General features: G+C 47.1%; 1 protein-coding gene across 2 annotated transcripts in view; it reads right to left on the minus strand.

Moving 5' to 3' along the window:
* Positions 1 to 25,978, minus strand: part of LOC137376301 (ribosome-binding protein 1-like) — a 181,577-nt gene that overhangs the window by 22,318 nt on the left and 133,281 nt on the right. Inside the window, exons 12-18 of one of the 2 annotated variants that reach the window (XM_068044570.1) lie at positions 24,879 to 24,971; positions 21,182 to 21,274; positions 19,959 to 20,033; positions 3,827 to 3,916; positions 3,608 to 3,700; positions 3,213 to 3,284; positions 2,560 to 2,655 (exon numbers count right to left, since the gene is read on the minus strand). In XM_068044570.1, coding sequence (XP_067900671.1) covers positions 2,560 to 2,655; positions 3,213 to 3,284; positions 3,608 to 3,700; positions 3,827 to 3,916; positions 19,959 to 20,033; positions 21,182 to 21,274; positions 24,879 to 24,971 — 612 coding nt within the window. The remainder of the gene's footprint in view (positions 1 to 2,559; positions 2,656 to 3,212; positions 3,285 to 3,607; positions 3,701 to 3,826; positions 3,917 to 19,958; positions 20,034 to 21,181; positions 21,275 to 24,878; positions 24,972 to 25,978) is intronic. The other variant, XM_068044571.1, reaches the window with a different exon arrangement.

The following is a 25,978-nucleotide window of genomic DNA, read 5'->3' on the forward strand; positions in this document are numbered from 1 at the left end:
AGCACTTTGGCATGTCCTGAGATTGTAAAAGGTGATATGCAAATGCATGCTTTTCTTTCAATGTTAGTTTAAATGTGCTCATGTCCATACCAATATTCCCAGAGGAGAGAGCTCAATCATTGGGGTCCACACAGGGGAGCTCGGCGCTGACTATAGCAGCAATGTATACTGGGTCTGCTGGCTGTACACACTATACACAGACTAGTGATCAACCACACAGCATCTACGTCCTAGTCCACCCAGAGCTGCCAGAATTCTGCCTAGTCCCTTGCAGCTTAAAGGGACAGTACAACTCCATACCATCTACCTCACTATCCCAGAAACCCTAATGGCAGCAACAGGACTGAAACCATCCACTATCCAAGTCTGTTAAATCTTTCAGCAGTAGCAAAGGCTGCAGAATTTATCAAGCACCATGAGGAATGTCCAGGGTGGTGAGGAACTTCTTTGCCAGAGCTTTTCACAACAGCCATACTGTACTTATCCATTATGGATAGTTACACATCCAATTGGAAATTCGATTATTTTGAGCAAAGGTGCACAAAGACCAAGAACAGGGAGGTGGTAGTATAGTTTAACATTGGTCATTCATTAGGGAAATCAGGAAGTACTTTTTTCACATAGAAGGCAGTTGAAATCTGGAACTCTCTCCCTCAAAGGGCTGTGCATACCAGGGTCAACTGTAATTTTCAAGATGAGATATTGTTGGGTTAAAATTATCAAAGGGTATGGAGCAAAGGCAGGTAAATGTGATTGAGGTACACACCATGAATGATCTAAGTGAATAGCAGTGCAAGCTTGAAGGGCTGAATGGCCTCCTCCTGCTCCTATATTCCTAAAATGCCTCCTCCCAATTCTGTAGCTGATTAAATCAGTGACTGAGCGACAAACAGCAAAACCACCCACACGGTCTGTGCCAAGTCAGCTGATCACTCCTGATCACTTCCTGTCTGTGCCAAGTGAGTTGATCCCTCCTGATCACTTCCTGTCTGTGCCAAGTCAGCTGATCCCTCCCAATCGTTCCCCTACCCCACTGGGTCTATGCCAAGTCAGCTGATCACTCCTGAACATCCCCCCTCCCCCAATGGCAATCTGTGCCAAGTCAGCTCATCATGAAACAATGACCCTTGCTGGAAATGCACATGCGTGGCATTCAAGCCAGGAAAAGGTTGAGCTTAAGCTGATTCCCTTGGAGTGGAACAGCCTGCCATTATCCACTGTTCGACTCTTTAGAAAGAGTGGCTACTTGAACAAGGTACTGGAGGATCATGAGGACCTGCGGAAGAGCCCCTCTAGTGAGCCTTTCCCCCTACAGTAATAGTCAGCAGCTCCCTCCCAACCATCTTCTACTGGAGCGCCAAAACCTTCATTTCAACTTTACACTGATTCTCTTCAACCATGTGACTGCCACCAGCACAATAATGGAGGGGCATACAACCAGGGAATAAATAACAACTTGCATTTATATAGTGCCTTTAACATAGTAAGGCGTCTCAAGGCGCTTCACAGGACTATAATCAGACAAAAATTGGAACTGAGCAAAAGAAGAATGTATTAGAACAGGCGACCAAAGGTTTGGTCAAAGAGATTGATTTTAAGGAGCATCTTAAAGGAGAGGTTCAGGGAGAGAATTCCAAAAGGCATGGTGGAGCGATGAAAATTGCGGAATAAAAGTCTGAGCTTGAAGTTCTATTTCTTTAACTAGGTTTAAAGTTAAAACGGCGCAGATATTTCCTTCAGGACAGCACCCAAGCCAGTTACTGGAACTTGCATTTTAAAAAGTAAGATTCATTATGTAACACAAAATGCTGAAAAGTCACACAGTGGTCGACAGGATCTGCAAAGAACACAAACAAGTTGTGGCTTTTTGGGTGTGTAAATGGAAGCCTGCAGATGTTGATTGGCCTTCTGTGTGTTTCCAGCATTTCCCATTTTAGTTTTGAGAAATGCAGCATTTGTAGCTTTTTTTCCTTTCTGAAGACTATTTTACTCCAACAGTGGGTAGCTGTGAGCTGTCATAAAAATCCATGTTCTTTCCAGATTAGAGCATTGGGAGCAAGCGACTACTGTTGCTGATCTGGTACAATCTGATGGTCCCTGGCATACATAAGAAATGGGAGCAGGAGTAGATCATACAGCCCTCAAGCCTGCTCCACCACTCAATACGATCATGGCTGAACTTCTGCCTTAACTCCACTTTCCGCCCGCTCCCCATATCCCTCAATTCCCTGGGACACCAAAAACCTGTCCATCTCAGCCTTGAAGAAACTCAATTCTTTGGGGTGCAGATTCCCAAAGATTCATAATCCCCTGAGTGAAGAAATTTTTCCCCATCTCTATCCTAAATGATCAACCCTTTATCCCCTTAAAGGTACAGGTGGCGCATCCCCCTCACCCCAGGGTACAGGCCGTGTGCCCCCTAGAGAACAGTTTAGGAGACTCCACACCAATGGTTTTCCCCTCAGATACTTCTACTGAATCTGTTAATACAGAGTATGTAAATATATTCACAAATACACTAAAACTAGAGGAATATATGGACACCATGGCAACACTCACCTCTTTTACTTCTACTGAGTATTTCTGACACTGTGTGTGTGCAGATTCTAATTGGTGTTGTAGCTGTGCCTCCAATTCAGCAACCAGCTCCTTCATCTGAGAAAACAGAGATTCAAATAATTCCAGAATTACTCAAAGCAGTTTCTTATCCACTGCTCCATTCCCAGTTGATGAACAGTGACCTTGTCGAAATAGATTAATGTAGACATCAAGAAAGGATGGGTTTGAGCCTGGCCATAAGATCCCACTTCTTGGTCCCTTGGGTAGGCATCTGGAGCCAATCAGTGCCGAGGGACCTGTTCCTAGGCAAGGAGTTATTGTCTTTAAGGTTAGAGGAGGATTCTATTGGGTAGATTCAGACCACCTCTGGTGGTGGACTCAATAAGGGACATAATCTTAAAATTACAGCTAAGCCACTCAGGAATAAAATCAGGAAGCACTTTTTCACACAAAGGGTGTGAATTATGGGGGATAACTGGAGTTTTCAAGACTAAGCTTGATAGATTTTTGTTTGGTGAGGTTGTCGAAGGATATGGAGCAACAGCGAGTGAATGAGAGTTGAGATACAAATCAGCCATGAATTGATGGCAAAGCAGAGCTGAGGGCTTGAATGGCCTCCTGCTGTTCCCAGGAAGTAAGTGGAAAAAAAATACCTGTTCTGTGTTTTGGGATTCTAGCTTCAGTTTCTCCAGCGTGTCCTCTAACGTTTTTACTTGTGTTTGTGCCTGCAAAAATAGAAGTGCCAATTATTTGCCACTAAATGGAAATGAAAGGTGGGAGAGATGTATAACAGGCAGCTGAATCTATATCACCCATTGTACACCATCACCTAAAGCACAAACTACCCCCAGTGAGTCCCCATTCCAGGAGAAAGGGAGAGAACACGAGAGAGAGAGAGAGGGTGAAAGCCAGAGATAAAACAAGGAGATAGCAAACCAACTTGCAAGGCCAAGATCTCCTTGGACTGTTAAATGAGAATAATGTTCCAGAACTCTGATTTCACGCGAGCGCAGAAAGAGAAAGTCTCGCATCAGAAACATGGGCTCACCTTCTGAAGTTGTGCCTCAGACTCCGCTATCTTCCCTTTCCACACATGCTCTTCCTCTTCCACGCTTTTCTGAAGGTCTCTCAGCATTCCCTCCTGTGAAATTGAGCAGGGGAGAAAAAAAAACACACGCGTTGAAATATTCAGCTCCTGCTGTATGACCAGCTCTGGGATCTGCAGCGAACACATGAACAGAGGAAAGGAGTGTTTGAATGAACTCACTGTCTCGGCAAGAACCGTTCTGTACTGGTCACAATCTGCTTGTAAAGTGCTTTGGGCTTCTTCAGCTTCCTTTAGTTTAAGTGCTAGGTCCTGAAAGAGTATGAAAAGGAAGAAATGAACGACCATAAACATTTCTATAACCAACAGAAAGACCAACTTACATTTAACAACCTTAGAATGTTCTAAGGCAGTTTACAGCCAATGAAGTGCTTTTGAAGTGTAGACACAATTGTGATGTTGGAAACATGGCAGCTAATTTTCACACAACAAAGGCCCACAAACAGCAATAAGGCAATTGCCAGACAGACAATCTATTTTTAATGACATTGAATAAATATGGACCAGGACACCAAGAGAACTTCCCTGCTCTTCTTCATATATTGCCATGTGATCTTTTACGTCCACCTGAGAGCAGATGGGTCTCATTTTAACATCTCATCCAAAAGACGGCATTTCTGACAGTGCATCCTAGATCTTGTGCTCGAGTCCCCGGAGTGGGGTTTGAACTTACAACCATCTAACAGAGACGAGAGCGCTACCACTGAAGCACAGCTAAGTAATTTAAGCATCAAAGTGATTATTGACGACACAGTCGGCAGTGGACGTCATCAGACTGCAGCAATCTGCGCACATGGGCTCCTTCTCTCTACACATGCACTGCGTTCTGCATTGCCAGGACTGGTTGGTGCATGCGCAGATGAAGTCATTACATAATGCAGTCAGAGAGCAGGGGTGGGGGGAGAGGGGGGGGGGGGGGGGGGGGGGTGAAGAGAGCGGGGGAGCCTGCTCGCTTCCCCCTCCTCCACTCGCTCCCTCAGGCCATTGTGTGCTGCTATGTGTTTAGGTTGCCTTCGTGTGATTATTTGAGCAGCGCCATCTTTAGTCCTGGCAGCTGCCTGACATCGCACACTGTGACATTTTAGTGGCACAGGATGCATCTGCGCATGTGCCACTGCAGCGCCACCTAGTGGTTGTGTTGTCAGCAAACGCAGCCTTTAAGCATATCCTTTGGGCATATCAGAAGGCAAGAGGAAGTCATTGTGCTAACTGTGGACAATAGACTGTAAATACGTGAGGTGCGGAATGGCAGTGAGGGACTGCATATATTCAAACATAAATAACTTGCAGTTTACAAAGTTTGGAAAGTTAACGCATAGGTATTTGATACAAACACATCGACTACCGTGAGCAAAGTAGAACATATAGGAAATGTTATCCCTGGGACGGTAGATTAATTTACACAGTTTCTGAAAATAATCTGAAATGTGAAATGATTCCCATTGTGACTGAGCAACGGTCACAAATTCTGTGTCAGTAAACAAAGGCCAATATATGAACAGACCAAACAAATTTTCATAGTTATCAATGTGTCAGCTGTGCTTGAGCACAAAATCAAGGATGACACTCCAGTGCAGAACTGAAGGAGTACTGCACTGTCAGTAGGTACTGTCTTTCAGATAAGATGTTAAATCGAGGCCCACCTGGCCTCCCAGGTGATCATTAAAGATCCCACGGCAATATACGAATAGCAGGGGAATTCTCCCTGTTATCCTGGCCAACATTTATCCCTCAACCAAAATAATGAACAGATTATCTGGCCATTTCTGTTTGTAGGACCGTGCTGAGCATAAACTGGCTGTCACGGTTCCTACATTACAACACTGAGTGCATGTCAAAATGTACATGATTTGCTGTAGAGCACTGTGGAATGTTGTGAATCGGGTGCTATAGAAATGCAAGCTTCTTTCTTTTCAATAGGTAGATGGATGAACAACATAATATACGGCTGTAAAACGACTGCAGTCCCTTCCCTTTGCATCCACAGGCCTCCTTAATGTAGGAGATCCAACTGAATTAAATACTTGTTTTATGGTAGGAAAATCCTGTACTGAGTGACACACTTTGGAGTAAGATAACTTTTTACTACACACGAGACTGAATTTAGCTAACTTGTCACAGGTCTCGGCCGCAGACCCAGAAGTTGGTACCATTGCCGATCATGCGGTGAGCGGCCACTTATCATAATGGAGGCATGTGGCCTGTCCAAATACCTGATGGGGTGGGTTCTGATGTGCTGTTGCGGCGTCAGGTGACTTCGGAACAGGAACAGGTGCTTGCGCCATACTTAAAGCCCTGCTTGCATTGCATCCTTTGAGAGATTTACGGATTGCAGATTGCTGCTGGACCCGGTGTGACAACTCCTGGACCAGAAACCACCCCCACCAACACCCCCCCACCCCAGCAAAGAACAGTGCGGAATGGCAGAGGAAAGTCACCCGGTGGCCCAATGCCTCCCTGGAAATTCTTCTCCAGGCTGCAAAGGAAAGGCAGGAGGGTCCTCTTCCCCAGGGATGGCAAGAAGCGATCCTCCCACCAGACCAAGCAAACCTGGATGGAAATCGCACAAGAGGTCAGCAGCCATGGGGTCCCCCCCCACTGCCGAACATGGGTCCAGTGGAGGGAGAGAGTGAATGACCTCCTTCGTTCTGCCAAGGTGTGTCGTCCACGCCTCTCTCCTCTTTGGGCTTGCATGCAGCTATGTGGGAGGCAATGCGACATGGGGAGGGAGTGACCACAAAGGCACTGGCAAAGGGGGTGAAACATCACCACAGCCTACCATACGCAAGGCTTCATTTTGGCCAAAGGCCACCTTCTTTCACAGCTCACCCCACTGCGTCCCGTGAGTGGATGTGGGGAAGAGCCATGTAGGAAACCCCAGCAAGGGACGAGGGGCTGCCACTAGCAGAACAGTTCTTTCACTCTTCCTGCGAGCTCTTACTATCGCCTTCTTTCCACTTGCAGGACCAGCAGGCCCATTATAAGGAGAGCTCAAGCACTGACTGAGAAGTTCTAGTCAACGGCTGAGGAGGCGGCACTGGAGCTAGAGGGGACCCAGGACAGCCACTCAATAGTGGATGGTGAGATTGGAGTCTCCACACAAGACAATGAGAATGATCTTCATTTGGCATCCAATGGACTTCTGGAGATCCACATTACGCATGATTGGCATGACAAGATCTTCACTATCTAACCCACAGATGTTCTTTCATGCAGGTCAGTGGCTGCAGGTGGCTCCAACTAAAGGGGGACAGCTGTCCACCTCGGAGGAGGAGCAGTCAGAGGATGCACTGACACATGACTCTCCTGCACCTTCCACCAGCGCAGATACATTCACCTCGGTGGGTTTCCGCTCGGCCTCAGAATCAGGCTCACAAGCTGCACATGCACCCAAGCAGCTGGCTGAGCCTGAGACAGCTGAGGCTACGCTCAGTCAGATGACTGTGGGTGGCCAGGCTCATGCTGAGTCCCAGGCTCATGACGAGCATCTGGTGTCAACAGCACAGGGCATGCTGGAAATCCAGAGAGAGGTAAGGCAACATCTGGCAGAGCTGCCAGAGGCCATGCATTGCCATGAGCAGACAATGGAGTCCTTCCATGTCATGAGTGCTGCCATGTCTCAGGCCTGTGAGCGCATGGCTTCCTCTACCGAGAGGTTCGTGACCCTCATGGAGAGCCAGAGCCCACAGATGCGTGCCGACCTGCACACCAGCGCCTTGGCCATGAGCTCAACGCAGCAGTGGCAAGGTGAGAGAAGGACAAAGCGCCTACAGTCCTCACCAGGTCCTCGTCCTTCTCTGGTCAGTAGGAAGGTTCAAGTAAGCCTTGAAATGGAGGAGAGGCTGACCTCCACAGCTGGGGGCTCCCCTCATGGAGCTCTGAGTATGGACAGAGGCTCCTCAGTCCCTCCGCCAGTGAGCCCAGCTCCAGTAGCTGCGATGCCTGAGGAGAGTCCTGCACCTGTGCAGCAAACCCTCAGGCAGCTGGGGCACTTCAAGCCTCAGGCAGCCAGTCGACAACCTCCAAAGTCATCACAGGCCAAGGGGCAGCCTGATCAGCTGCCAGCCTCAAGCCCAGCTGTTATTGCAGGGGTCACACCTCATAGAAGCACTCGTAAACGTATTAAGAAAAGCATGTCGACACACTTGGGGTTTCACGTGTGTTTGACATTTGTCATTTGTTTTGTGTTATCAAGTTCTATCATTATTACAGTTCACATTAATTGTTGAAAAATGCTTATTCTTTCATGCCTTAATTGTGAGATGCTGCTTTCTCTCTTCCTCCCTCATTGGGCTGCCAGTGTAGGCACACCCCTTCTTTGGTAAATGTCTCAGGTGTGCCAGAGTGCATGGTTAAGCTGGGCACTAGGCATGGAATCCAGATAGAAAGGAGGTGACAGACTGAATTCTTTGAGATAAGCCTTAATGAATTCACTCAGAAGCCATCATGGTCGTTGGAAGCGGGTATGTATGAGATTGTCTCTTGCCTGTCACTCAGTGTGCCGGGCCTCCGGTGCACAGGGTTCAAGATCCAGTGCTACCTGTTTATTAGCTTCCTACACATCCTCCTGGTCGGTTGAGGACTGGAAATCAATCGTGTCCTCTTCATGCAAGGCCTCCCCCCTCTGCAATGCTAGACTTTGGCAAAGCACAGCAGACCACCACAATACACCACGAGACCCTCACTGGGGTATACTGCAGGGCTTCACCAGATCGATCCAGGCAATGGAATCGCATCTTCAGCAGCCCAATGGCCTGCTCAATGGTCACTTGGGTAGAGCCATGGCAAGTGTTGCACCTCTCCTCTGCTGCAGTGTGAGCGTTTCTCACAGGCGTCAGTAGCCATGTCTCCAATGGACGACCCTTATCTCTGAGAATCCATCCCTGAAGGTGAATGGGAGGTGCACCTAGAACTGTTGAAATACATAGGTGTCATGGTTGCTTCCAGGAAGCAGGCACATGCTTAGGTGGTTGCAGACCAGGTGAATGTTGATGGAATGAAAGCCCTTCCTGTTGATGAAGGTGGTTGGCTGGTCCACTGGAGCCTTGTTGGCCACATGCATGCAATTTATCACAACTTGCACCCGGGGAAATCCAACAACGGCCCCGAAGCCAATAGCCCTCTGGGCCTGACTGCCAGAGTCAGTCTGGTAGCGCACATAGTCACCAGCCCTCTTGAACAGGGCATTGGTCACCTCCTTCATGCAGCAGTGGGCTGCTGCCTGTGAGATCCCACGCATGTCCCCAGTGGATCCAAAGAGAAGACTCGCAGGGCGGAGTTCCGGACCGGTAAGTATAAAAAAAAACTTACCTCTGGTTAAAAAAAAACTGAAAGAAAAACTAAATAAAACTGAAAAAGTGATGTCACAGGAAAGCTGTGACCTGATTGACTGGTAGGGAATTTGTACTGAATTTGAAAATAAAACATTGATAAAAATTGATTAAAACCCTAATTAACTAATTAATTAATAAGTAGAGTAACTAAACCGGGAGGAGATTACTGTATTTAGTTAGCATTTAATATTTATACACATATTAATACACAAAAGTCCGAGTGTATCAAGCCTGTGTCCTCAGTACCTTGCTCTATGGCAGCGAGGCCTGGACAACGTATGTCAGCCAAGAGCGACGTCTCAATTCATTCCATCTTCGCTGCCTCCGGAGAATACTTGGCATCAGGTGGCAGGACCGTATCTCCAACACAGAAGTCCTCGAGGCGGCCAACATCCCCAGCTTATACACACTACTGAGTCAGCGGCGCTTGAGATGGCTTGGCCATGTGAGCCGCATGGAAGATGGCAGGATCCCCAAAGACACATTGTACAGCGAGCTCGCCACTGGTATCAGACCCATCGGCCATCCATGTCTCCGCTTTAAAGACGTCTGCAAACGCGACATGAAATCCTGTGACATTGATCACAAGTCGTGGGAGTCAGTTGCCAGCGTTCACCAGAGCTGGCGGGCAGCCATAAAGGCGGGGCTAAAGTGTAGCGAGTCGAAGAGACTTAGCAGTTGGCAGGAAAAAAGACAGAGGCGCAAGGAAAGAGCCAACTGTGTAACAGCCCCGGCAATCAAATTTTTCTGCAGCACCTGTGGAAGAGCCTGTCACTCCAGAATTGGCCTTTCTAGCCACTCCAGGCGCTGCTCCACACACCACTGACCACCTCCAGGCGCTTACCCATTGTCTCTCGAGATTGGGAGGCCAAAGAAAAAAAAAGAAATATTTATAGTAGAAATCTAGCACTAGGGACCATATAGTTACTTGTAACATAATTTAGTAAGGATTTAATAAGTGTTTATTTATTTTAAATTAATTTATTAATTAGTGGTAGAAATGTCAGTCAGATGGATAAAGTGCTTCACATGTGAGATGTGGGAGGTCCATGACTCTTCCAGCGTTCCAGAAGACTACATCTGCAGGAAGTGTACCCAGTTGCAGCTCCTCACAGACCACATGGATCGGTTGGAGCAGCAACTGGATGCACTTAGGAGCATGCAGGTGGCAGAAAGTGTCATAGACAGGAGTTTTAGAGAAGTGGTTACACCCAAGGTGCAGGCAGATAGATGGGTGACCGCTAGAAGGGGCAGGCAGTCAGTGCAGGAATTCCCTGTGGCTATCCCCCTCTCTAACAAGTATACCGTTTTGGATACTGTTGGGGTGGGGGGGGATGGCCTATCAGGGGAAAACCATAGCAGCAGCCAGAGCAGTGGCACCACGGCTGGCACTGTTGTTCAACAGGGAGGGACAAAGCGCAGAAGAGCAATAGTTATAGGGGACTCTATAGTCAGGGGCACAGATAGGCGCTTCTGTGGACGTGAAAGAGACTCCAGGATGGTATGTTACCTCCCTGGTGCCAGGGTCAAGGATGTCTCTGAACAGACAGGGGGCATTCTGAAGGGGGAGGGTGAACAGCCAGAGGTTGTGGTACACATCGGGAAGAGTGATGAGCTTAGGGAGTTAGGTAGAAAGTTAAAAGACAGGACCTCTAGGGTTGCAATCTCGGGATTACTCCCTATGCCACATGCCAGTGAGGCTATAAATAGGAAGATAGTGCAGCTAAACACGTGGCTGAACAGCTGGTGTAGAAGGGAGGGTTTCAGATATCTGGATCATTGGGATCTCTTCAGGGACAGGTGGGACCTGTACAAGAAGGACGGGTTGCATCTAAACTGGAGGGGCACAAATATCCTGGCTGCGAGTTTTGCTAGCGTCACTCGGGGGGGTTTAAACTAGTCTGGCAGGGGGTTGGGAACCAGGGCAGTAGGTCAGCAGGTGAAATAACTGAGGAAGAACTAGTAAATACGGCCAGTAAGACTAAGAGGAAGAGCAGACAGGGAGATGTTGCTGAGCACAGCGGGACTGGTGGTCTGAAGTGCATTTGTTTCAATGTAAGAAGTATAGCAGGTAAGGCAGATGAACTTAGAGCTTGGATTAGTACTTGGAACTATGATGTTGTTGCTATTACAGAGACTTGGTTGAGGGAAGGACAGGATTGGCAGCTAAATGTTCCAGGATTTAGAAGCTTCAGGCGGGATAGAGGGGGATGTAAAAGGGGTGGGGAATTGCATTACTGGTTAAAGAGAATATCACAGCGGTACTGCGGAAGGACACCTCGGAGGGGTCATGCAGCGAGGCAATATGGGTGGAGCTCAGGAATAGGAAGGGTGCAGTCACCATGTTGGGGGTTTACTACAGGCCTCCCAACAGTCAGTGGGAGGTAGAGGAGCAGATATGGAGACAGATTTTGGAAAGATGTAAAGGTAACAGGGTTGTAGTGGTGGGTGATTTTAACTTCCCCTATATTGACTGGGACTCACTTAGTGCTAGGGGCTTCGATGGGGCAGAATTTGTAAGAAGCATCCAGGAGGGCTTCTTGAAACAATATGTAGATAGTCCAACTAGGGAAGGGGCCGTACTGGACCTGGTATTGGGGAATGAACCCGGCCAAGTGGTCGAAGTCTCAGTAGGGGAGCAGTTCAGGAACAGTGACCATAATTCCGTAAGTTTTAAGGTACTTGTGGATAAGGATAAGAGTAGTCCTCGGATGAAGGTGCTAAATTGGGGGAAGGCTAATTATAACAATATTAGGCAGGAACTGGAGAATTTAGATAGGGGGCAGCAGTTTGAGGGTAAATCAATATCTGACATGTGGGAGTCTTTCAAACGTCAGTTGATTAGAATCCAGGATCGGCATGTTCCTGTGAGGAAGAAGGATAAGTTTGGCAAGTTTCAGGAACCTTGGATAACGCGGGATATTGTGAGCCTAGTCAATAAGAAAAAGGAAGCATTCGTAAGGGCTAGAAGGCTGGGAACAGATGAAGCCCTTGAGGAATATAAAGAAAGTAGGAAGGAACTTAAGCAAGGACTCAGGAGGGCTAAAAGGGATCATGAAAAGTCATTGGCAAACAGGGTTAAGGAGAAACCCAAGGCTTTTTATACATATATAAAGAGCAAGAGGGTAACTAGGGAAAGGGTTGGCCCACTCAAGGACAGAGGAGGGAATCTATGTGTGGAGCCAGAGGAAATGGGCGAGGTACTAAATGAGTACTTTGCATCAGTATTCACCAAAGAGAAGGACTTGGTGGATGATGAGCCTAGGGAAGGGAGTGTAGATAGTCTGGGTCATCTCATTATCAAAAAGGAGGAGGCGTTGGGTGTCTTGCAAAGCATTAAGGTAGATAAGTCCCCAGGGCCTGATGGGATCTACCCTAGAATACTGAGGGAGGCAAGGGAAGAAATTGCTGGGGCCTTGACAGAAATCTTTGTATCCTCATTGGCTACAGGTGAGGTCCCAGAGGACTGGAGAATAGCCAATGTTGTTCCTCTGTTTAAGAAGGGTAGCAAGGATAATCCAGGAAATTATAGGCCGGTGAGCCTTATGTCAGTGGTAGGGAAATTATTAGAGAGGATTCTTCGGGACAGGATTTACTCCCATTTGGAAACAAATGAACTTATTAGCGAGAGGCAGCATGGTTTTGTGAAGGGGAGGTCGTGTCTCACTAACTTGATCAAGTTTTTTGAGGAAGTGACGAAGATGATTGATGAAGGAAGGGATGTTGTCTATCTGGACTTCAGTAAAGCCTTTGACAAGGTCCCTCATGGCAGACTGGTCCAAAAGATGAAGTCACACGGGATCAGAGGTGAGCTGGCAAGATGGATACAGAAGTGGCCCGGTCATAGAAGACAGAGGGTAGCAGTGGAAGGGTGCTTTTCTGAATGGAGGGCTGTGACTAGTGGTGTTCAGCAGGCATCAGTGCTGGGACCTTTGCTGTTTATATTATATATAAATGATTTGGAGGAAAATGTAACTGGTCTGATTAGTAAGTTTGCGGACGACACAAAGGTTGGTGGAGTTGCGGATAGTGATGAGGATTGTCAGAGGATACAGCAGGATATAGATCGGTTGGAGACTTGGGCGGAGAAATGGCAGATGGAGTTTAATCTGGACAAATGTGAGGTAATGCATTTTGGAAGATCTAATACAGGTGCGAAGTATACAGTAAATGGTAGAACCCTTCGCAGTATTGACAGGCAGAGAGATCTGGGCGAACAGGTCCACAGGTCACTGAAAGTGGCAACGCAGGTGGATAAGGTAGCTAAGAAGGCATACGGCATGCTTGCCTTCATCAGTCAGGGCATAGAGTATAAAAATTGGCAAGACCTGGACAATATCCAGGCTTGGGCTGATAAGTGGCAAGTAACATTCGCGCCACACAAGTGCCAGGCAATGACCATCTCCAACAAGAGAGAATCTAACCATCTCCCCTACACATTCAACAGCATTACCATCGCTGAATCCCCCACTATCAATATCCTAGGGGCTACCATTGACCAGAAACTGAACTGGAGTAGCCATATAAATACTGTGGCTTAAAGAGCAAGTCAGAGGCTAGGAATCCTGAGGCGAGTAACTCACCTCCTGACTCCCCAAAGCCTGTCCACCATCTTCAAGGTACAAGTCAGGAGTGTGATGGAATACTCTCCACTTGCCTGGATGGGTGCAGCTCCAACAACACTCAAGAAGCTCGACACCATCCAGGACAAAGCAGCCCGCTTGATTGGCACCCCATCTACAAACATTCACGCCCTTCACCACCGACGCACAGTGGCAGCAGTGTGTACCATCTACAAGATGCACTGCAACAATGCACCAAGGCTGCTTAGACAGCACCTTCCAAACCCGCGACCTCTACCAACTAGAAGGACAAGGGCAGCAAATACATGGGAACACCACCACCTGCAAGCTCCCCTTCAAGTCACACACCATCCTGACTTGGAACTATATCGCCGTTCCTTCACTGTCGCTGGGTCAAAATCCTGGAACTCCCTTCCTAACAGCACTGTGGGTATACCTACCCCAAATGGACTGCAGCAGTTCAAGAAGGCAGCTCACCACCTTCTCAAGTGCAATTAGGGATGGGCAATAAATGCTGGCCTGGCCTGGCCAGCGTCGCCCACATCCCACGAATGAATAAAAAAAAAGTCATGCTGCAGCTGTACAGAACCTTAGTTAGGCCACACTTAGAATAGTGTGTGCAATTCTGGTCACCACACTACCAGAAGGACTTGGAGGCTTTGGAGAGGGTACAGAAGAGGTTTACCAGGATGTTGCCTGGTCCGGAGGGCATTAGCTATGAGCAGAGGCTGGATAAACTCAGATTGTTTTCACTGGAACAACGGAGGTGGAGGGGCGACATGATAGAGGTTTACAAAGTTATGAATGGCATGAACAGAGTGGATAGTCAGAAGCTTTTTCCCAGGGTGGAAGAGTCAGTTACATGGGGACATGGGTTTAAGGCACGAGGGGCAAAGTTTAGAGGGGATGTGCGAGGCAGGTTTTTTTTACACAGAGGGTGGTGAGTGCCTGGAACTTGCTGCCGGGGGAGGTGGTGGAAGCAGGTACGATAGCGACGTTTAAGAGGCATCTTGACAAATACATGAATAGGATGGGAATAGAGGGATGCGGTCCCCGTAAGTGCAGAAGATTTTAGTTTAGACAGGCATCAAGATCGGCGCATGCTTGGAGGGCCGAATGGCCTGTTCCTTTGCTGTACTGTTCTTTGGATCCTTGGAATGATCCAGACACGTAAAAGTCGAGTGCCATGATGCTCTTCAGGGCCACGGACATAGTGTGACCACCAAATCCCATAGACCGCAACTCATCCTGCAGCATAGTTTGGTGACAACCTCCCTGGAGAGCTGTAGTCTTCGCTGACAATGCCACTCAGATATTTGGAGGTAGCTGAGTTGAGTCCAGTATGCTCTCTGGCGCAGGTGGGCCCTTCTTGGCAAGGCCAGCTGCTGCTGCTCTTGTTGTCGAGCTTCACAGGCAGGCGCAGCTGAATCCTGGCCCTCCCTCCATCGGAGGCGCTGTATCCAAAAAGACAGACTGTATAAGACTCATGCCAGGTGATCAGTCGGCCTCCAAAGAGCTGTCCTTGTCGAGATGAAATTACCATGGCACCTTTATCTTTGCTTCTCCTCTCAGCTTATGCACTAATGGCTCTCGGAGCCCACCCTTGCTGATAGCCAACCCTCTCAGCCGAGACCAAGCTAACCCATCCAGATTGCACAGCACTGTCGGTTGGCAATGGCCTCCACTCCCACTCTTCCCCTATCCAGTGTTGGTCGTGGCTACCTTACAATTGCGGCACTGAGGCCTCGCCTTGGTGCTGCCGTCTTTCAACAGCCAGGGATCCAGATGCATGAGGGCTGTCCACCATTCACTTAATTCCAAGCCCCCCATTTAATCGCCATCATTTGCATGCTAATGTATTACAACTATCTGTTCAGCAATTCAAATGGCTGTCCCGTCACCGTCGGGGTGGCAACGCTGCCTTGGTGCTTTCCTACCGACTAAATCCAGAACCGAAATCATGCCATTGGATTTCCAGGCGGACGCGTTCCACGCTATTCTCTGGCCCCCCCAAACCCGCTCTGAACGGCCACACTAAATCCAGCCCACGTAGTACAAAAATAATAGGTAATCAAGAATTTTTTTTTATCAGCTACACAAACGAGACTATTTAAACCTACACAAAAATTCTATGTATGATAGATCAGGACAGATAGAGAGAAAAACATAATTTGAAGACAGATTTGTACATTAACAGAAATAAAAACAGAAAGTGCTGGAAATACTCAGCAGGTCAAGCAGCATCGGTGAAGATTGAAGCAGAGTTAACATTTCAGGCCAGTGACCCTTCATCAGAACTGGCAAAGGTTAGAAATGTATTAGGTCTTAAGCAAGTGAAGGGGGCGGGGGAAGGTTGGGATGAGAACAAAAGGGAATATGCATAATAGCGCAGAGGGTAGGGGAGATTAAATTACAAATATGTCATGGGACATAGCAAAGGGAGTGCTAATTGTTGTGAAAGGCAAAGGATTAGTCCAGAGAGAGTGTTAATGGCAGAATAATGAACAACTCTGTCCAAAAACACAACATGAAAATCAAGTTTAAGGCAGGCACATGATTAAAAAAATAAAATAAAATAAACAAAGTGGTTCCTGACAACGTAGCGGCCCGTCAACATCATCAGAGCACTCCAGGCTGTGCACACACATAAACTCTCTCCTACTCTCACTGAGATGCTGCACATGCGCAGTCTACTTCTTGCCAGGACTAACTGACACATGCATGGAAAAACATCAGCAGCTACTCGCTCCCCCCCCCCACCCCCCACTCAGCTACTCTCTCATGACTCACTGACCGCGCTCCCCCCCTCACCCCACCCCAGCCGCTCGCTCCAGGCCTCGACGCTTTCTCCCCCTCCCTCCTACTGACGCTTCCCCCCCCCACCCCGCTCTCCACTCCTCACTTCCTCCCCACCCACTCTCCCGCCTCTCGCTCCCTGCCTCCGCCACAAGCCCACTCTCCGGCCACTCGCTCCCCGCTTCCCCCCGCAGCCTCCCAGCCACCCCCAGCCGCTAGCTCTAGGCCGCATCGTTTTCCCTCCTCTCGGCCACTCACTCCTACATTGCCCTGTCACCCTTTGTGGTCCGCCTTGCTTCTTCGGGCGGCACAGTAGGGAATGATTGAACGCGAGTTGAAATGGCAAGCAAACGAACGCTCGGGGTCACGTTTTCAGACTGAGCGGAGGTGTTCTGCAAAGCAGTTACAGAAACTGCGTTTGTTCTCCCTACCTCCTCTCAGTCCGAAACCCTGAGCTTCTGTTGCTTGCCATTTCAACTGAGAACCCTGCTCTCATGCTCACATTTCTGTCCTTGGCCTGCTGCTGTGTTCCAGTGAACATCAACGCAAGCTCGAGGAACAGCACCTTATCTTTCAATTATAGTCTTCCGGACTCAACATTGAGTTCAACAATTTTAGAACGTAACTGGCCTTTTTTATTTATTTACTTATTTATTTTATTTTTTAACCATGTGCCTGCCTTAAACTTGGTTTTTCATGTTGTGCTTTTGGACAGAGCTGCTCATTATTCTGCCATTAACACTCACTCTGGACTAATGCTTTGTCTTTCACCACAACCATTAGCACTTCCTTTGCCTTTGTCCGATAACAGCTTTGTTATTTAATCTCTCCTGCCCCCTGCTCTATCACACATTTTCCCTTTTGTTCTCTTCCCCACCAACTACCCCCCCTCTACCCTTCACTTGCTTAAAACTTAATTCTTTTCTAACCTTTGCCAGTTCTGATGAAAGGTCAAAGACCTGAAACGTTAACTCTGCTTTTCTCTCAGCAGATGCTGCCAGACCTACTGAGTATTTCCAGCACTGTTTTTATTTCAGATTTCCAGCATCTTCAGTATTTTGCTTTTATTGCACATTAGCAGGATGGGCTGCATCTTTTTTTTCATTTCTGACTCAACCTGAGACAATTTTTTGCTGTGGAAATTGAAAAGGAAGGAAAGCAAAAGTCTTTCCTGCTCCCATCCTTCCTTATGCTTCCACTCTGTCCTTCCTGGGGCTGGATGGCTCTAAATTGCTCCATCTACAGGAGCCCAAAGTTACAACTGCCATTGAAACAATCGCTGGTCTCCAGGACACAGGTGGGACTGCTCAGTCAGTCACCTTCTTCACAATTGCGATTGGTAGCTGGATTCTTTTTTTTGTTAAAGTTCACGTTTTCCTCAGGACATTTACAAGCGCATATTAAAAAAGATTTCCACAATTCTCAGACTCACAAGTGAACTGAGAGCGATGGTAAGATTGCATTGCACTCGCCTGGATGACATTCCTTCACAGAACAGGATTTAAATTGATAGCGGTACAAATGTGGAATTCACTACTACATGGTGTGTTTAAGGCAAAAAGCATACATGCTTTTCAGGGGAAGTTAATGAGCACGTGAGGAAGAAAACAAAAGAATGATATGCCGATAGGGATAAATAAAGCGAAGTGGAAGGAGGCTCATTTGGAGCATTAACGCCTGCATGGACCTGTTGGGCCGAATGGCCTGTTTCTGTGGTGTAGATTATATATATTAAAAATACACAAAGCACTGCACTCGTCCCACTTTAAGTATCCAGAGGGTTAGGTTTGTAGCACCTTTTGATTTCTGAAGATGCTTTCAAACTATCAGTATGTCAGGTTAATCTGGGGTATTCACTTCAAGTGCCTGCTAAAAGAAGGCTCGAAGAGTGCGCAATGCTAACAAACACCAAGACGGTAGAGATGAGACAAGGGTTACAGAACATCACCACCCCCACCCCTTCAATATCTTGGACAGGTAAAAGAATAAAACACGCAGCTGACATGCTTCCAATCGCTATCTAGTGACTCAAGTCAGAAATCACCTGTTCCTGATCACTTATCTAGTGATTCCGGCTGGAGATCACCTTCTCCTGATCAATGTTCCCTCTAAGGAAATCTGTCATTGGAGGAGCAGTGAGCTTTAGCAAGGGGTAGGGGAAGTGAGTAAAGTCGGAAGGGAGCAGCTTGTGACAAGAAGGGCAGGAGGCGAAGACCTGGACCAGGCCTCGGAGCTCTGGGAGAAATGGAGCTTCGGAAGATGGGAGTGCTCTGAATTCAAATCGGTCAAGGGCAGTGGGAGCAGGAGAGACTCAGGAAAATTCCGCATTAGCTGGTTAGTCTTTGGGTGGAGAGGCCGGAGAAAGTGTTGAAGCCCATGGAGCATCTTGTAGCCAGCCCTGGATTCGAGCAAGACTCCGTGTTCTTCATTCAGCAGCTCCCAACAGCCCAGGACTCAGCCTGGAGTCGAATGGCCCAGAAAGGCCCACAGTAATGAAAGGTCACAAACTCAGTGGGCATGGCCCATCACAGCCAGATAAATACACACTGTCTGAGATGGCGTTGATCAATGGGTTTAGTCTGAATGAGCTGCTAATGATGTCTGACGGGCAGGTTTAGGATGCAGATTGTGTTATTGATCTTATATATGGAGCATGGCCAATGAACACCACACCAGCCTGGAAACTGCAGATTAATTGAAGCTGTATAGATTAATAAATAATGGATGCGAGACCAGATTGTGTGTTTTATTTCACTGCTTGGCCAGATGAATGGATTTTTAAGGTTGGTTCTGATCTAAGCCCAGACTTTGAAGCTGTGCACATCTTCCCCGGTCCTTTCACAGTTCATCTACTCATCTCACAGCCCAAATGTGGCATGAGCGAGGAGGGGGAGACCGAGGCGAGCGTGAGGAGGGGGAGAATAAGTCTAGTGGGAGGAGAAAAATGTTTCCTCTAAGGTGTATGTGTGCGCAGCAATCTAGATTATACCGTGCATTGAATTAAACAGGCCACTCACAACTTCGTGGAAGTTCCATGATGTTTGAAATGTAAGCTGCCCATGGACAAGAAAGTAATGCTCAGAGCAGTTTCTACCCCGTCCAATACAAAGAAAAATTAGAAAGAACATTGCTCTTGATCACTCTCCAGTGATTCCAGCTGGAAATCACTGGCTCCTGATCACTCTCCAGTGATTCCAGCTGGAAATCACTGGCTCCTGATCACTCTCCAGTGATTCCAGCTGGAAATCACTGGCTCCTGATCACTCTCCAGTGATTCCAGCTGGAAATCACTGGCTCCTGATCACTCTCCAGTGATTCCAGCTGGAAGTTATCTGCAAACATCAGGCAAGGACAGGGCTCTGGTTCAACCATGATGTCTGACGTGGTTGAACAGCCCGGCAACACTAACTGCCCAAGTACAACCACTCATGAAGGAGTGGGTTGTTGCATGTATCCCTATAACCAGGGCCCATCAACAGTCAGTACAGTCAGGACCAGGGAGGAGAAATTTTAAATAAAAAAGCATACATACTCTTTAATCTCTGCACAACGCCATTTGTATCTTTTTGCACTAGTACTCACTGAGGGATCTTTGCTCTGCTGGTCCAGGAATTCCAAGGCCTTCTGCTTGAACTCTTGCAACCAATCACTGTAGAGCTGAAACATCAGATACGTTTGTCAGTACAGAATTGTGTCGTTATGCTAAACAACAACTGCATAATCTAGAACCATAGAATCACACAGCACGGAGGAGGCCATTCATCTCATCAGATCTATTCTGGCTCTTTGAAAGGGCTATCTAATTAGTTCCACTCCCCCTGCTCCTTCCCCATAGCCCTGCAAATTCTTCCTTTTGAATTATATATCCAATTCCCCTTTGAAAGTTACTATTGAATCTGCCTTCACCATCCTTTCAGGCTGTGCATTCCAGATCATAGCAACTTGCTGCATAAAATTTAAGTTTTGTCTTCATATTTTAAATATTTTTCCACTTTCACTGGAGTCATTTAGCTGCATGCGTCACTAAACCGCAAAGGACACTGGATAATTTCAACTTTATGCGTTTCGGTTTGTTGCTTAACTGAAAAAACTATAAAATTGAAATCAGCACTAAATACACTTTTTATAAAAGAGAGCTTAGCCAAAAATCACAGTCTCATCTTATTCACAAGAGGGATGAAAGGATTGAATGTTCCCTGCATTCCTGCCAATTCCCATTCCACCTATCCTTTAGGCTGAGTTGTTGCTGAGGCAAGAGTGCATGATTCCCACCAGGCCTCCAATTGAGGTGCTGCTGCACGGCTACCAGCAGGCCTCGGGCTCAGCTCCTGCTGCACAGCTACCAGCAGGCCTTGGGCTCAGCTCCTGCTGCACGGCTACCAGCAGGCCTTGGGCTCAGCTCCTGTTTCATGACTGCTAACAGGCCTCTAGCACCTCACCCAAGTCAGTTCAGACAGTTCGACAGCCGAGCCTGAGTTGGACTCACTGGGTGTCTGCACATGCATGTACTTTCCAGCAGGGGTTGCTGGACAGCAATTTGAAGCAGGGCCTTCCAGAGCTTTTCCCTCTGTCATAGGCCGACGGAGATCAGCCTACTGAGCACAGATTGGATCTGGAGCCCTCAATCTGCACAGCTTGCCTTCTCACCAGGTGGTTAAGCTCACACAAATATACAGCAACATTGCTAACAAAACAATTTAGAATTGTAAATTCCATCTTTTCAGTTAATAATGCAGCATTTGCTCAGCACTTTGGCCAACCCTTAAATTACAAATTCATTTAGGCAGCAATTAATCATCTCCTACCTGTTGTGAGGATACAGCCACCTCTGGGAAGAGCCCCTGCAGCATTTCTTTGGTTTGTGTGTGTACCAATCTCAGCTGGTGCTCTAACTCTTCCTAAAGAAGATACACAAATCGATATTTATATAAGTGAGCACTGGAAGACGGAGGGGCTATATGGCCATTTTTGCATGAATTGCAACAAAACCCAGTCCAATCAATCTATCCCCGACAGGATAGTAATCTCACCAGGAGGAGACATTGAAAAAAAATATCAGATTTTTGGCAGGAATTTTTAATTGATTAGTGATCATCACAAACCCATTCCTCCATCTGTTCCATCTTTTTCCTGAAGACTTGTGAACAACCAGTGCACATTAAATCAGGATTGCTGCTATGGAAAAGTGACCAAGCCTATCTCTAAATGCCAAACTTGCATTAATGACTACCTCTTGATGATGGGAATCCATGTCCTTCACATATGGGTGTCACAGTGGTTAGCACTGCAGCCTCACAGCTCCAGCGACCCGGGTTCGATTCTGGGTTCTGCCTGTGTAGAGTTTGCAAGTTCTCCCTGTGTCTGCTTGGGTTTCCTCTGGGTGCTCCGGTTTCCTCCCACAGCCAAAAGACTTGCAGGTTGATAGGTAAATTGGCCATTATAAATTGCCCCTAGTATAGGTAGGTGGTAGTGGAATATAGGGACAGGTGAGGATGTGGTAGGAATATGGGATTAGTCTAGGATTAGTATAAATGGGTGGTTAATGGTCGGCACAGACTCGGTGGGCCGAAGGGCCTGTTTCAGTGCTGTATCTCTAAATCTAAAATCTAAATCTAAAATATCAGAGGGATAATTATCTGGTTAAGAAAGCATCTAAATGTTATGACAGTGACAGAAGCAACAACAACAACTTCAACAATATGGCGTTTTAATGGAGCAAAATATCCCTAAGCTCTTCACAATGGAAACATAGCCAAAGCAAGAGATATTAGGACAGGCGACCAGACTTTTTTTTATTCATTCTTGGAACGTGAGCAAGGCCAGCAATTATTGCCCATCCCTAATTGCCCTTGAGGAGGTGGTGGTGAGCTGCCTTCTTGAACCGCTGCAGTCCATGTGGTGTAGGTACACCCACAGTGCTGTTAGGGAGGGACTGCCAGGATTTTGACCCAGCGACAGTGAAGGAAAGACAATATAGTTCCAAGTCAGGATGGTGAGTGACTTGGAGGGGAACTTGCAGGTGATGGTGCTCCCATGCATTTGCTGCCCTTGTCCTTCTCGGTGGTAGAGGTCGCAGGTTTGGAAGGTGCTGTTGAAGGAGCCTTGGTGAGTTGCTGCAATGCATCTTGTAGATGGTACACACTGCTGCTACTGTGCACCAGTGGTGGAAGGAATGAATGTCGAAGGTGGTGAACGGGGTTACCGATCAAGCAGACTGCTTTGTCCTGGATGGTGTCAAGCTTCTTGAGTGTTGTTGGAGCTGCACTCATCCAAGCAAGTGGGAAATATTCCATCACATCCCTGACTTGTGCCTTGCGGATGGTGAACGGGTTTTGGGGAGTCAGGAGGCACCAGACATACCTAAAAATGAGGTACCAACTTAGTGAAGCTACAACACAAAACTACATGCATGCTGGACTGCGGAAGCAGTATGCTATAGACAGAGCTAAGCAATTCCACAACTGACGGATCAGATCAAAGCTCTGCAGCTCTGCCACATCCAGTCACGATTGGGGTTAATTAAATAACTAGGGGAAGCTCCACAAACATTCCGATTTGGTTGAAGACTGGCATCTGTGATACTGGGACCTCAGGACCAGGTTGAGATGGATCATCCACTCGGCATTTCTAGCTGAAGATGGTTGCAAATGCTTCAGCCTTGTCTTTTGCACTGACGTGCTGGGCTCCCCCATCACTGAGGATTCCAGTGTTTGGGGAGTCTCCTCCTCCGGTTAGTTGTTTAGTTGTCCACCACCATTCACGACTGGATGTGGAAGGACTGCAGAACTTAGATCTGATCGGTTGGTTGTGGATCGTTTATCTCTACCGCATGCTGCTTCCACTGTTTAGTATGCATATAGTCCTGTGTTGTAGCTTCACCAGGTTGGCACCTCATTTTTAGGAATGCCTGATGCTGCTCCCGATATGCTCTCCCACACTCCTCATGGAACCAGGGTTGGTCCCCTGGCTTCATGGTAATGGTACAGTGAGGGCTATGTCAGGCTACGAAGTTATAGATTGTGGTTGAATACAATTCTGCAGCCACTGATGGTCCAAAATGCCTCCTGGATGCCCAGCTCTGAGCTGCTAGATCTAAAAGGTGGGTTTTAAGAAGCATCTTAAATGGAGGAGAGAGCTGTGGCGGCACTTAGAGAAAGAATTCCACAACATAGGGCCTAAACGCCTGAAGGCAATGATAGAGGAAAATGCACAAGAGACTGGAGTCAGAGGAATGGAGAGTTTGATAGGATGTGGGGGAGTTTTAGAGATAGGAGGGGTAGGGAAATGGGGATTTTAAACAGAAGGTTGAGAATTTTAAATTTGAGGCATTAGGGGCCAATATTGGTCAGTGAAGACATGGATGATGGGTTAGCAGGACTTGGTGAGAGCTAGGTTATGGGCAGTATAATTTTGCATGAGATGAAGATTGCATAGGGCGGAGAATGGGAAGATGGCCAGGAGAGCACTAGAATAGTAAAGCCTGAACTGACAAAAGCATGGATGAAGATTTCAACAGCAGATGGACTGAGCTGGGGCAGTGACATGTGGCGTTAGAGGTGGAAGTAGGCTGTCTTTGTGATGGAGTGAGTATAGGGCCAGAAACACAGTACAGGGTCAAATAGGACAATGAGGTTGCAGTCTGGTTCAGCCTGAGACAGTGGTTGGGGAGGGGGATGGCATTGGTGGGGAGGGTACGGACCTTGTAGTGACATATAGTTATTGCTCCAGGAGTGGAGCAATTGGCAGTGAAAGAGTAGAGAGAGGTTGTGATGACGTAAAGCTAGACATCAACTTACACCTGCAAGCTGGCCTCATGTCTGCAGATGTTGTCATTAAGGAGCACCATGGTAGATGAGGAAGAGGACTGGGCAGAGGATCACTGTGGTCTCTCAAGTTGATGATGCAGGGGTGGAAAGTGGAGCCATTGTTGGAGATGCTTTGGCTATGATCAGAGGTGTCAATATCTCAATGAACAGGAACAACTCTGTAATGGCAGTGCCCACAGGAACTGGGCTCTAACATGTTCAATCAACGAGATCAAAAAAGCACACAGAGAAATGGCTGTTGATTAGCTTGACAAGCAAGACCGTTTTGATGCACATGTCAATCATCAATCAGCAGAACATCAGAGAAGTGTATTGGGAAAAATCACTTCTCATTCTTTAGCACACTTTCTATGTGAGATCAAGTGGTGGCCAACTGCATACATCATGTTATATTGTACATGGGACAGTTACTGATGCGAAGGATCAGGAGTCTCCAGGTCACTCTTCCTACTGAACACTCCAACATCAACAATGTGCAATCAGAAAGCTTACCCCTTTAGCTCACTCACTAGCTTTTGGCCTACCATTACTACTCACCAGCCCCCAATCTACTGCTCAGTTAACGGGTGGAAACCACCATTTGCCGACCAGCCAAGCAGTAAATCCCAGCTCCTAAAGGTCTCTTCTAAACAACACAAGTGCCGAGAGCATGGCATTACATCACAGAGAGTACAACCTTTATTTGCTTAGCAGCACTGAATTTCTCCCCGCACATTTTTTCAGCTGACGCCAAAGCCTCCATGGCCTTCCAGTTTTTCTCACGAAGGTCCTATTTGGAAACAGTTTTTAATGACACACCATGCACAGATTCACAGGCAAGATACCAAGCAAAAAAAAAACTCCCATTTATGTAGTGTCTTTCATAGTTTCAGAACGTCCAAAGCGCGTTACAGCCAATGTGCTACGTTTAGAAATGTAGCCACTGTTGTAATGTAGAAAATGCAGCAGTCAATTTGTGCACAGCAAGGTCCCACAAACAGCAATGTGATAATGACCAGATCATTCCTTTTTAGTTATGTTAGTTGAGGAATAAATATTGACCAGTAACTCGCCTATTCTTCTTCGAATAATGGCGTCCACCTGTGAGAGCAGGCATTGTCTCGGTTTAAAATTTCATCCACAAGACAGCATCTCTGAAGGTGCAGCACCCCTCTGTACTACACTTGAGTGTCAGCCTGGATTATATGCTCAAGTCTCTGAAGTGGGACTTGAACCCACGACACTCTGATGAAGCGAGAGTGTTACCACAGAACTGTGGCTGACAAAGAATTTTTATAGTGCAGCTTTCTGTACAACAACCTACATCAAGGAAATACTAGTGGCCAAAGTTAATGGCATGGCTGGAATTTAGTTAATTAATGTAAGTGGGTCAACATTTCCCCTCCATTTGAACTGTGCAGTAATGATCAGTGATTGTGATGGCCTATCGGAGCGTAACGTTACATCTGACTGAATACAAGCAGAAGCAATTGCAACATGCCCTGGTTTTAGAATCACACGACACAGCATATGACCAGTCGGCCCATCATACCTGTGCCAACTCTTTGAAAGATTTTTCAATTAGTCCCACTCCCCCTGCTCTTTCACCATAGTCCTGCCAATTTTTCCTTTGCAAATATACACCAAATTCCCTTTTGAAAGTTACTATTATTTATTCTGTGTATTCTGGAATGTCCCCTTAAATGTCTGCCACTGCATCTCTATTGACCCCATCAATCGTGCCTGGAGACTGCACTGTAGTAAGTGACTGGGTTGGATTTTTATGCACATAATTTG

The sequence above is a fragment of the Heterodontus francisci genome, chromosome 13 (assembly GCF_036365525.1).
Source record: "Heterodontus francisci isolate sHetFra1 chromosome 13, sHetFra1.hap1, whole genome shotgun sequence".
NCBI classification, from domain to species: Eukaryota; Metazoa; Chordata; class Chondrichthyes; order Heterodontiformes; family Heterodontidae; genus Heterodontus; species Heterodontus francisci.